The sequence below is a fragment of the Gavialis gangeticus genome, unplaced genomic scaffold, assembly GCF_001723915.1.
Source record: "Gavialis gangeticus isolate Ggan-Ray unplaced genomic scaffold, GavGan_comp1, whole genome shotgun sequence".
NCBI lineage: Eukaryota > Metazoa > Chordata > Crocodylia > Gavialidae > Gavialis > Gavialis gangeticus.
The window spans coordinates 40,287,611-40,300,367 of NW_017729004.1; the positions used below are offsets into that span (position 1 = coordinate 40,287,611).

At 43.1% G+C, this 12,757-nt stretch overlaps 1 protein-coding gene across 12 annotated transcripts in view; it reads right to left on the minus strand.

Moving 5' to 3' along the window:
• KIAA1217 (KIAA1217 ortholog) overlaps positions 1 to 12,757 on the minus strand; it is a 423,945-nt gene that overhangs the window by 168,620 nt on the left and 242,568 nt on the right. For all 12 annotated transcript variants that reach the window (XR_002095810.1, XM_019508287.1, XM_019508283.1 and 9 more), the window contains one exon: positions 9,028 to 9,223. Coding sequence is in view for 11 of the 12 variants with exons in the window: in XM_019508287.1 (XP_019363832.1) it covers positions 9,028 to 9,223 (196 nt within the window). In the remaining variant the exon portion in view is untranslated. The remainder of the gene's footprint in view (positions 1 to 9,027; positions 9,224 to 12,757) is intronic.

Genomic DNA, 12,757 nt, shown 5'->3' on the forward strand with positions numbered 1-12,757 from the left:
GCATTGTGTGCATGATATACAAATTGGTGATCTGTGTCTAACTTTGGGGTGTATAGTGTATGTGCTTGAATTGGTGATAGGTATGCATGTGCCTAGCCTGGTTTGGATGTGTATGTGCCTGAGCTGGTTGTGTGCGTGTATGCACCTAATTGATTTGTGCGTTCGTATATGTGCAATTGTGTCACACCCTCCTGTCTAACAGCGCAATATTGAGATCCTGAGAGTTGGCCTGACCCCACAGGGCAACACTTAAACCCCAGCCCTGGTCAGTGGCCTGGGGCAGCGTGTGGTGTCCCAGCCACTGCTTTTGCTTTTGCATAACGTGCACTGCATGCACCTCATGCTGGAGGCCGGCCCCACCTTGTCCCTGCAGACCATCATTCTGTGAGTCTGTGTGGGGCCAGGTGGGGCAGGAGGGGTGGCAGCTGGGAGCCCCCACTGGCGGGGCCTTGGGGGGGTAGGGGGCTGCAGGTCAGGAATGAGGGACACTGGCAGGACTGGGGGATCTGTGCCTTGGGAGTGAGAGGCAATGGCAGGGGCAGGGCACTGGCACATCAGGGTTGCTCAGCCCCACATAGCAGTGAGGGGAACAGCCACATCTGGACCCACATCTTGGTGAGTGAAGGGTGCAGGAGGAGCTCTGATTTTCCATGACAAAAAACACAGAAACTAAATGCCAAAATAGATAGGTAGCATCATAGAAAAATTAGGGTTCAAAGGGACCTCAGGAGGTCATCTAATCCAACCCCCTACTCAAAGCAGGACCATCCCCAACTAGATCATCCCAGCCAAAGCTTTGTCTAGCTGGGCCTTAAAAACCTTCAAGGATGAAGATTCCACCACCTCTCTGGGTAACCCGTTCCAGTGTTTTACTACCCTCCTAGTGAGAAAATTCTTCCTATTATTTAACCTAAACTTCCCCTGCTGCAACTTGAGATGGTTGCTCCCTGTTCTGCCATCTGCCACCACTGAGAACAGTCAAACTCCATCCTCTTTTGAACCCTACTTCAGGTAGTTGAAGGATGCTATTAAATCCCCTCTCTGTTTTCTCTTCTCTAAACTAAATAAGCCCAGTTCCCTCAGCCTCTCCTAATAAGTCATGTTCCCAAACCCCCTCACCTTTTTCATTGCCCTCCACTGGACTCTCTCCAATTTTATCCACATCCTTTCTGTAGTAGGGGGCACAAAACTGAACACAGTATTCCAGCTATGGCCTCACCAGTGCTGAACAGAGGGAAAAAATCATTTCCCTTGACCTGCTGGCAACACTCTTACCAATGCAGCCCAGTAAGTTGCTAACCCTCTTGTCAACAAGGGCTTATATTCAGTTTACTGTTCACTGTAACCCCCAGGTACTTTTCTGCAGAGCTGCTGCACAGCCAGTCAGCCCACAGCCTGTACTGGTGCATGGGATTGTTCCATTCTAAGTGCAGGGCTTTGAACTTGTCCTTGTTGAACCTCACGAGATTTCTTGTGGCCCAATCCTCCAATGTGCCCAGGACACCTTGAATCCTAGCCTCTACCCTCCAACATACCTAATCCCCCCAGCTTGGTGTCATCTGCAAACTTGCTGTGCGTGCACTCTGTGCCATGTTCCAGGTCATTGAAGAAGATATTAAACAAAATTGGCCCCAGGACAGACCCCTGGGGCACTCCACTTGATACCGGCTCCCAACTAGACATTTATTGAGCCACTGATTACTACCCTCTGAGCCCGATGCTCCAGCCAGTCTTTTATCCACCTTACATTTCATTCATGCAGCCTGTACATGCCCAAACTGTGCTGCCCAGTGCAGTAGTCTGGGATCTGACTTTGCCTGTGAAGACAGATGAAAAAGGCATTGAGCATTTCAGCCTTTTCTACATCATCTGTCACAAAGTTGCCTCCCTCATTCAGTAAGGGACCCACACTTTCCCTGATCCTCCTCTTGTCACCAACATACTTGTAGAAACCCTTCTTACCCTTCACAACCTTGGCTAGCTGCAACTCTAATTGTGCTTTGGCCTTCCTGACTTCATCCCTGCATGCCCAAGCAATGCTCTTATACTCCTCCTTCGTTGTTTGTCCAAGTTTCCACTTCTTGTAAGCTTCCTTTTTGTGATTTCATTTACTGAGGAGTTACCTACCTTTAAGCCAAGCTGGTTTTCTGCCATACTTGCTAGTCTTCCGCACATCAGGATGGTTTGTTCCTGTACTCTCAGTAAGGCTTCTTTAAAGTACAACTAGCTCTCCTGGATACCTCTCCTCCTCAGTCTGGCTTCCTTACCCTGCTGTTCTCCTTCCTTTCTTTCCTCAGGATTCTGAACTCAATGATCTTGTGGTCACGGTTGCCCAAATTGCCATTCACCAATTCTTCCCTGTTTGTGAGCAGCAGGTCAAGAAGAGCATGGCCCCTAGTTGGCTGCTTCAGCACCTGCACCAGGGAGTTGTCCCCAACACTCTCCAAAAACTACCTGGGTTGCCTGCACACTGCTGTATTGCCCTCCCAGCAGATGTCAGGGTGATTGAAATCACCCATCAGAACCAGGACCTGTGATGGGGAAACTTCTAGTAGCTGTTTGAAGAAAGCCTCATCTACCACTTTCTCCTGGTTGGGTGGTCTATTGCAGACCCCACCCATGACATCACCCTTCTTGTTCTCTCCTCTGACGCTAATCCAGAGACTTTTGACAGGCCTATCTCCAGTTTCACACTGGAGCTCTGAGAAATAATATGGCTCTTTTCACATAAAGCTCCACGGTCATGGGGCTAAGGCTGAGACACCCTAATCTTCCAGTCTGAGCTCTGTGGCTCTTAGATAAGTGTCTCCCAGCCTGAGCCCCATGACTGTGGGGCTCAGGGTGGGAGATAAGAGTCTCCCAGAAGTGGACCCATGGTCTCAGAGCCCGCACTGGGAGTTCCTTGCTAGTAGGACCTGGGGAGTTTGTTCCCTGCCTAGCTCTGTGAATGTGGAGCTGGGGAGTGGGGAGGACACGCTGGGGAGGAACAAGCTTCCCTGCTCCCACCCTGCATGCCCGAGTGGGGACAAGCTAGCTACTAGCTGCCCCACCAAAGGAATGGGGTAGGGGGCTGGGACCTGCCCCTCCCCTGCAGCTGAGGTCTTTCTAAGTCCTGTGCCCCTGATCAGGGAGCCAGGGCCAGGTGCTCCCTGATGCTGGGGTGGGACAATGTCCCCCTACCCCAGCAAAAGGCAGCCCCCAGAGCCAGAAGACAGCTGTAAATTTGGGCCAGAATAAAGGCATGTGTAGATGTGCCTGCTGATTGGTTGGTAGCTGAAGAACCCCTCCTCCTTTGGGTCACAAAATGAAATTATGCCAAAGGGTAACCCAAGTTATCATCCAGGTCCTGTGCTTGACCTGCCAGTTGTGGCATGGCTTCCTAGTAGAAACAACTGGGAGGGTTCACCAGGCTGGGCAGAGAGAGAGAACATAAAGCCACTTCCTTTCCTGGGTACCTCTTGTCAACAGCCAGTGTTAAGCTGTGAGGTGAAAGAAGGACCAAGAACAATACAAAGGTGTTACTGGCTTCTGTCTTCACAGTGCTGCTTCCTCCAGGGCTCAAGATCCCTGGCAGATTCTAACACTTGTTGCACCCTACCTCCCCCACACAATGAATCTTGAACCTCCTTCCCAAACTGGCATCCAGATCCATGGATGCTTCCTTAATCCACCCCTGCTTATTAAGTACCAGATTCTGAGAAACACTGAGCACCTACAGCTTCCATTATCTTTGGTGAAAGTAACAACTGCACAGCACCTCTGAGAGAATTAGCCCTACAGGGCCTGAACCTGCAAATGGTCCAGCACTTTCATCAGGCACTGAAGTCCATGAGATATTCCCTTGACATCTTAGAGGATAAGGCCATTGTAAGCAAAATGTACCTTGTGGAAAACCACAAGCAAAATTATTTGTCAGCAATGACATCAGTGAGCTCCAGGACATACACGCACACACTGCGGGTTCTGACAGGTTGCATAATACAATTGTGTACTTGTCAAGTTTTCTTTCCTTTAGGCAAATTGTAAGTGAAGTTTGTTGAAAGCTTTTGAGCAGTGTCCAGGTTTCAGCCAATTCTTGTTCTGACAGTTTTGCTAGATATTTTTTCCCACAGTTATCAACTTGGAAGGAATCCCAGTTTTCAAATAAATATTTTAAAATACATTTTATTTTCTTCGTCATAGAGAATTAATTTATTTTAATGCTTCACTTTGTCCCCAGGCAGCATACTGAACAGAGAACTGCCAACTGCTGAGAGATTTCTTAGTCAAGATCATCCTTAATTTCAAGAAATCAAGGCTGAAATTTAAATTGGACATAGAACTGGAATGCCTTCTAGGCTGGCTCCTCATGGAATGCAGTATGTCATACTGCATGTCATACTGGCCATTAGATTAGTACTGGCTGACAAAAACCTGTGTTATGGTGGCCACTGTTTTAAGGTGGCCACTGATGCATCCCCAGAATATCACCTTGGTGGTGGGGAGGGGAAATTGCTGCCCCCCTCAGCCAATCAGTGGTGAGGGGTGGGGCCACTGCCTCCTTGGGCAATCAGCAGGAAAGGGTGTGGATATCAGGCTCCTTGGCCAATCAGCAGCAAGGGGCGGGGCCACCACAAAGAGGCCACCTCCCTGCTTCCCTTCTTCCTTGGCTAGCTCAGAACTCTGCTCCTCTTGGCTGTGCACTGCCCTACCTCTAGGCACAGCCAATAGCATCATAAGGACAAATGATTGGCATATATTACCACCAATGAACTGAAAATAGGACTTTTTGCAGTCTGGTCCTCATTTAGAAACAGACAGAGGACAAAGGGTTTAAAAACAGGATGGCCTGGTATAAAACAGGATCAATGACCTCCCTAGGCTGTTCACTCTCTCATTGTACCACCTAACAAATGCATTTAGACTGTAATTTAAACACAAGCTGGCTCATCTGGATTTTGAGAAATAGCAATGTCTGAGAAAATATACTCAGAATATATATATTCAAATATACCAACAATTTACTAGGCCTAAGACCAAAGCTTCATGGAAATTGATTATTTTTCCTGCATCTTAAAGTAAGTATTGGCTTGGTAATAAGACAGAGGTCTTAAAAATTACGTACATAAATTAATGAAGGGGTAAAGGAAGGTATCTACAAAAACATACATATATAGAGATATTGCCATTTTTTAATTTAAACTAAAACAGTAACTTAATTTTTAAAAAATGTGAACTTTCCCTTGAAGCACTGAAAATTAACAAACCAACCATGTCATAATACTGCATTTCCATTTAAAACCTCAAAGTAAAAATAAAACATAATCCCAATCCTGCAAATGGATTCATTTGTTTAGACTTTTTATCCCATGTAGCAGAAACAGCATTTTCTACAACCACGACATATGAAATGTGTTAGCAGGACGCACCCAGAGTTCAATATTGATTAGTATTGTTATTTTAAATTTATTAAGGTTACTGATATTGGCCTCAAAGACAAATGTTGGAAGAGCTTAAATGGACATTACTGCAGAAACACTATTTAAAAGAAATAAATAATAAACTGAACAATTTTAAGACTGCAGTTCAGTGTATCTTTAAACAAAATCCCAGTATTTGCAATTAACATTTTCTAAAATAATTTGAAAATAAGACAAACCTAAGAGGCAGTGAAGTTTTTCCATCTATTTGTTTAGCAAGTATTATGGCACATTTGAACCACAAGTGTATGTACTAACACTGCAGTCACCAATGCAGTATGAGAGAGAGAGTCTCTACTTTTTTACCATAGCCTCTCAAAGATGTTCTGGTTTCAAATATAAATATTCTAAATGGTTTAATATCATGTCACTTCCCTCCCATCCTTAAGCAGAATTTTGTCCATCTAAACTGTCTTGTCTTTCCAGGATTTTCTTTGGTGTATGAAAGACAGGTTGACATCGAGAGACTAAATGGTGGGCAGCTTCTGAGAGGACTGTCCCTTATAAAACAATATTTCATTTCTTATTAGCAATAAGAAATGAAAGAGCATGAAATGTGCTTTTTGAGAGCACCCAGCTAGAAACTGGCAGGCACTGGTTAAATACTCTATTATTAGATCTGCCTTATACCTCTCCTCTACACTTGGACCGACGTTCCTTATGACACATTGGGCAGAACCGCTCTTACACTAATGGCTATACTTTGGCAGACTTACCTACCTATAACTAGTAAGAAAGATACTTGTTGGAAGAGAAAGCACTGCATAAGATGGCTGTGTACAGCAGCCCTCTGCCTACAGTGTTGGCAAAGCTGGCTTTGATTGCTGTTTATCAGAGTTTCCCACATCATCTCAAGTGGATGATACCTGATATTTTAGATGCAATAAAATGGTCTGGTCTGGTCTGTGGGCACAGGGGTATTAACTGAAAAGATGCAGCAAGTTACTATTAGACACCTAACAGCTAATTCTAAATATTCCTGCAGGACCATGTCCCTAAAAAGGTACAATCCAAGTCATTTAACAGCAAATTAAATTTTCTGGTAAACCGCAGAATAAAACTGAGCCATTCTGCTGTCCTGAAGACTCAATCAACAGTGCTTGCATGTAGGCAGTACAGAATTTTCTCTGCATATGGCAAGAACATATTTATAAGTTCTGAGGAACACTTTAAATAAGATTTAATTGTGCTGCCTCAAGTTTCCAGGCTGTTTTGACAAAGGGCCCTATGTAACAGCAACCTTCCGGTTTCAGCTGAAGTGGACTGAATGAGGCTGTTTCGCATTCCTAGTGCCTGTGGCCCTGAAAGACACCTTTTAGTTGTACTTTTTCTTAGTCTGCTGCATTTCACAGATATAAACACATTCTTGATAACAATTCCCTCCAATTGTTGAGCACTAAATAAACCACTGTGGTCAGTTTATGACCACTATGTGATTTACCATACAGCCACTGGTTTCTTTCAGTCTGAATGGGGGTAAAGGTACATAAAAGCGACATATCAGTTTATTACTACTGAAAAAATACACTCTCTTAGCAATCTGTATGCAAGTACTGACGTCTTCTAGCAGTTAACCTGCCTTGTAGCATTATTCCTCAAAAAACAAGTCTCGACCCATGCTATCAATTACATGTAAAGAGAATTCCCTTGACAAAATCTATTATAAAACCAGCTCTATTTGAAAATGAATTCAAGTAGAATTCAACCCTCAACAGTGGGGTTAAGAGGGGCATTTGAACTTTGGAAAAACCTTTATGTCACTATCCATTGTACCTTAACCCAGCTTTGAGAGAACTTATATTTGACTAAAGCAGGGGTGTCCAACATATGGCCCATGGGCCAGATCCAGCCAATGGTCCATCTGGTTCCACCTGGTCCATCACTAGCCTGGTGGGCTAATGGGGCTCGGCTTGCTGTAGAATTCCACTTCACTGGATCCTGATGGACATGGCCATTGACAGCAGACACAGGCCTTGCTCAGCCTGGAAGCCCCAACATTGATCTTCACCACCATCCTTGACCCCCTGTACCTGTCACTTGCCCTGCAGATTCAGCACGGGAGGAGATCTGAATGCCAAATCTTTGCATTAAGAACTGGATCGGTCGGCCATCAGGCATTATTAATTTCTGGTTATTAATGATTCAGACTAGATATAAAGAGACAGTAAAGAGATGAAATGCCTCTCAAAATTATGGCCCAGTCTTGCAGAAGATTCTGAGGCCGTATATGACCATTACACATAAACAGGTATAAGCGATTGGAAACTGGTCTACAGAAATTCAGTGCACATAGACTGGTTTAAAAATGGCAGAACCCAGTCTAAGACAGACCTGGATCATTGTGGTATCAGACTTAACTGATTTAGGTTAGACTGTTATATCAAGCTCCTGTACCAGATTCCTTTCCAACTCAAGTTAAGTTGCTGTCCACCAGCATCCCAGGCTGCTTTGTGGTACCCACTAACCCCACCCTTGCATGGAAGTATGCTCTTGTCAGCATGGCCCCTCTGCCCAGCCCCATCTCCTGCCTGTGGCCAGCTGTAAGATGCAGGCGGAGTGGGGGGGAAGGGAGCATTTGTAGCTTAGTATTTTTTTTCAGCTTTATAAATGTCCCCAGGCTGGGGGGGGTGGGAAGAGGAAGTGGAGGGGGGGAACGCTCCAAAGAAGGAAGGATTGGGCCCCTTCGAGCTCTGGCAAATGGTGCCAGCAGGTACCCAGCAGCTCTGCATCATGCAGGAGGGAGAGGGGCTCTCTGCAGAAGAAAGGATCAGGCCCCTCAGCAACGGCAGGCGGCGACAGCAGGAATCACCATTACAAGAATCATGCTGGGCACTTCCTACCATCCCTGCTGTTTGCTGGAGACCCAAGAGGCCAGATCCTTCCTTCTGTGCAGAGCCCCTTTCTCCACTGCATGGCACAGGGCTGCCGGGCACCTGCTGCTGCTGCTGCCTGCCATTCACTGGAACTCCGAGGGGTCCAACTTTCCTTCTGTGGAGCACCCCCTGCCCCCGCCACCAGCCAGGCTGCCGGGCACGCCATGGTGTCTCACTGCGGGGTTCTCTTGGAAGCCGAGGGCTGGGTGTGGGGGAGGGGCCACAGTGACAGGGGTTGGGCATGTGCCCAGCCGCCAATCAGGAGTGGCCCAGCTGCTCAGCATTCTCTTGTGGCCTTGTGAACCCGTGGGGCACAGCAGAAGGCATGCAAAAGCACCCCCAACCTGTTGGCAGCAGTGTTCGCTACAATTAGCCACACCATAGTAAGAATGATTAGTAAGAAGCATTTGTAGCAGTGGTCTTAGTTTACTAATACACTCTTCAGCATTTGATCGCTGACTTTCGATTTGTCTGTAAAGTTCCCACCATGCTTCTGTATACTGCAATAATAATCTCATCACCAGTTCCCTGAACCACCCAGTACTCCACATTTAACTGATATCCAAAGAATGAACTAACATTAACATGTTACAAAATGTTCATGTTTAGTTAGCCCCAAAATAGTTCAATTTTTATATGCAGAGAACACAAGGCAAAAATAAAAAGATGCTGAAGCCACAGAGACAGTATCTTACCTAGAGATCGCTCTTTTGTTTGGTTCGCTGACCTCACCACTGGAAGGCTTGCTCGTGTGCGGCTGCCTCTAGAAAAAGGACTTGGGGACTCGCCCTCAGACATGGCTTCTAAAGAATCAGCAGATGCTTCAGATAGATGTTCTGCCTGCTCTCCCAAACTGGGCTGTGGGCTTTGAGACAGTTTTGGGCTTCTAGTCTGTAAAATAAAATGAAGATTGCCAATGATTTCAAGAACATGAAGATCAGACTGGAAAAAAACATTTAAAAAAAGTCCATTAGGCGTCAGAATGCAGAATTCTTCAAGTCTTGTATGCTCAAGGTGACTTCTGTGTAAGTTACTTAAAAAAAATATATTGTCCCTGGGTTTTCCAATGAGGTTTTTATTGCTCTACATCTACCGTACAAATTTCATTTCTAACAAGGACCCGAGGCTAAGGCATACTATAGGCTAGATGTATGGCAATTCTATTCCTTGTTGCTCAGACAGCTGTTAACATTGGTTATTGCAATGGAGGCAATGCACACACACAAAAAAGGTTCAGTATGTAGGATTAGAAATACAGCCAATATATTTTTAATCTCTTTTCAAAACAATAGTATCTGCAATTGGAGAGAGGACGCTGGCAACTTGGTAGCATATAAAGATTTACATTTTCAGCTTCGAAAATTCTATTAATAAAAAGGCCCTGAAATGTTGCACTTACCTTGAGGAGTCTGTTGAAAAATATACCCTGAAGATAAATTAAAATGAGAGCAGTCAGCTCTCAGTCTCAGTACTGCTGCTATATATCCTTTGAAAAATAAGGGTTACACAGCAGGGCCTCAACACCATTCCAAAATTGTTAACCAATGAAGTGAAAAAATGATTAACTAAATTCTGTTTTTATTTATACCACCATAAGTATGGAATAACTCTACAATTTAATTACTTCTGATATTCATTAGCTTTTTAGTAGACTGCTGGGTACTGCGTGTAAAAAAAAAAAAAAAAGGCAAGATTATCCAACCATTTACTCTGTGTTCTTAGCCAGATGTTAGGACTCAGCCTAACAAAAAGGACATTCAGTAAAAGATACAATGTCCTGAACATTTGTTGTTGATTTCAAAAAATGCTTTATATGTTGTGAAATAACTTATTAATAAATAATGCTACTTAAAAAGGAGGTTACTTAAAAAGGGTGGTTGCTTTAGTAATTGTACAAAGTTCTGTTCTCTCTGCTTTATGGAACAACAAAACCCTCTGACACTATAACGCAGGCTGAACTTTGTAGGATAGTACTTTTCCATGGTTCCTGAAGCATAGGTACACTGCAAATAAATAACGTATCTACTGTTGCTACAGACATACAAAACAACGATGTACGTTTTCCAGAAGGAATATAGAAATACAAGCATTTCAAAAGTAAAGACCTAAATAGCCAAGCAAGTTTCTCTTTCCAAAGTTAAGATACCTTTACTGTGCCCATTCTTTTCTCCGCTCTCATTTGAGGGTAAGATACTTGAATATTAAAAATCCCCTGTACATAGCTAAAATCTACACTATCCTGAGCCTGAAAGACCCATTCAGTTCAGGACAAGTTAAAAAAAATCCAAGACACACATTGCTAACATCCAGCTCTTTAGCAGTTGCTCAAGTAAGAGGAGGTGAACTTGCTTGCAGTAGTGACATGGATCACCTAATATTCCCCTTGTGACTTTGAATGTATGAACAAGTTTAACTTCTATTAGCATTTCATTAGCTGGCTGTTCAGCCTCAACTTTTCAGTGTTGCCAGGTTGTTGCTGACAAGTTATAATACATTCAAATTGCCTAATACAAAAGTTAAACCCTCTAGAGCTTTTCACTTATGAAATGTTAATATTAAAATACTAGTATTATCCAATGTCCTGCAGTGAAAGGATTCTGATTATTTTCCCCAGGAATTAAAGCTAACAATATATTTTTCTTAGCAAACCACAGCATGCTTTGAAGTGCCTCTCACATGACCAGCACTAGTCTATAAGGTTGTAAATACGGAGACTTGGTCCTCAACTGTGTGAGGGTTTACAGAAGTGACAAATGATTTGCAAACATGAAGAAATTTGAAAAACCAGTAGTTACTTAATTATCTGAAGTGGCTTAAAAATCATCACTACTTTTATTTATATAGTTGTGTTTGAGAGGAGTGCCACCAAGAAGGGTCACTAAAGTTATCGATTAGGAAAGAACATTCTTATCTGTGTATGTCTATTGATACAGAAGGTACTACTCTCTGCCACCTTTATGCAACATGTTGGATTTTTCAGTCACCTGGGTGGCGTTTAATCTTGTTTTATTCTTGTGGGGGTTGGTTGTTTTTTTTAATAAAGAAATCTCAGTGCATCTTTCAAGCATAAATGGGTACAGTTGAATAAAGCGAACAATGTAAAATAAGAGATTCTAATGAAAAGTTTCCTGCATTTTAATATTTGTATAATGCTCCTTTGCCTAAATTATTTTGTTTGTATCTAAGCAAAGAATGTGCAGGTGGTGAAAACAGTACTGAGCTGCTGCTTTTATGATTGGCCTTTAGATTTACATCAAAGATTAAAATTGTAGTTAGTTAAAACAGCTCATAATAAGAGGTCTCTGAACAAAAGCTTTAACGAAGTGTATAAGTTTGAAATGTAACGAGGAGGGACCCTTTCTTTTTTAACCATTCATTAAAGCTTTGGGGACTTACATTACAGCAACAATATGATTTTATTTATTTAGGTATATTATTATTAGTAATATATGCTGTTGTGAGAAGAGGATGTATAAATACTGTCCACACCATTGGAGATATTTATATAATTCTTAAGTCATGTTTTTCCTCAGAACATATTTCAGCAAACGGAGAAACTAAATCCCATACATGAATCTTTTTCCCCTTAAGCTTATACTATATCTATTTATATACACAATGCACCCTCTTCTCAAGGACTTTCACCTGTGAAAACAGAACTGTATTTCCTCTGGAAAAAAATCAAATGACTCAGCAGCAGCATATGATATGAAGCTGTATCTTCTGTTGCAATATTTTTCTTCCTTGTGTATTATTTCACTATCATGAGATAGAAAACCCATGACATGCAGCAGCTAGAGATCATTAGTTATAGAAAATGATATCATCCTAGAAACAGTTACAAGCAACCATGTTGCTGTTCAAAACAGCTGAACTGACCACTCAATCCCATGAAAACTCTGTAGCAGTATTTATGCTATCCCCTCATGGCTGCTCAAATTAGTAGGGGTCTCTGGCTCCTATTTATTCACTGTTGGTATAAATGCTTCACTGTTTACTGTTAAATCAACTGCAGGCCATTACAAAGCAAAAAGAGAAGTCAGCTTTCATTCACTTTGGGAGGAAAATGTTGTGCTAGTTTGCTAAGATAGGAAGGATCCTCCAGGCTTTTCTTCCCGGGCCAGCAGGCTTTTATTAAGGTATCTGCTGTTTGACTCCTTTTATTAAGGAATCTGCTGGGTTCCCAGTATCTCTACTATAAAAGCAGATGCAATTACTTTGCCTGTCTGGAGACTACCTGATTTTTCTTTCTTGTTTCCTTCCATAACTTCCCTCTAGGCCTTCATCAATTGCAAATACTGCAACCCTAACCCTAACCCTTCCCTGAGGCAAAGCTTGAAGACAACTTCACCATCAAAGTCATAGGATAATGCTACATTAAAACATGATCATGTTCACTCGCAGTGACATGTCCTCAAAAGCTAT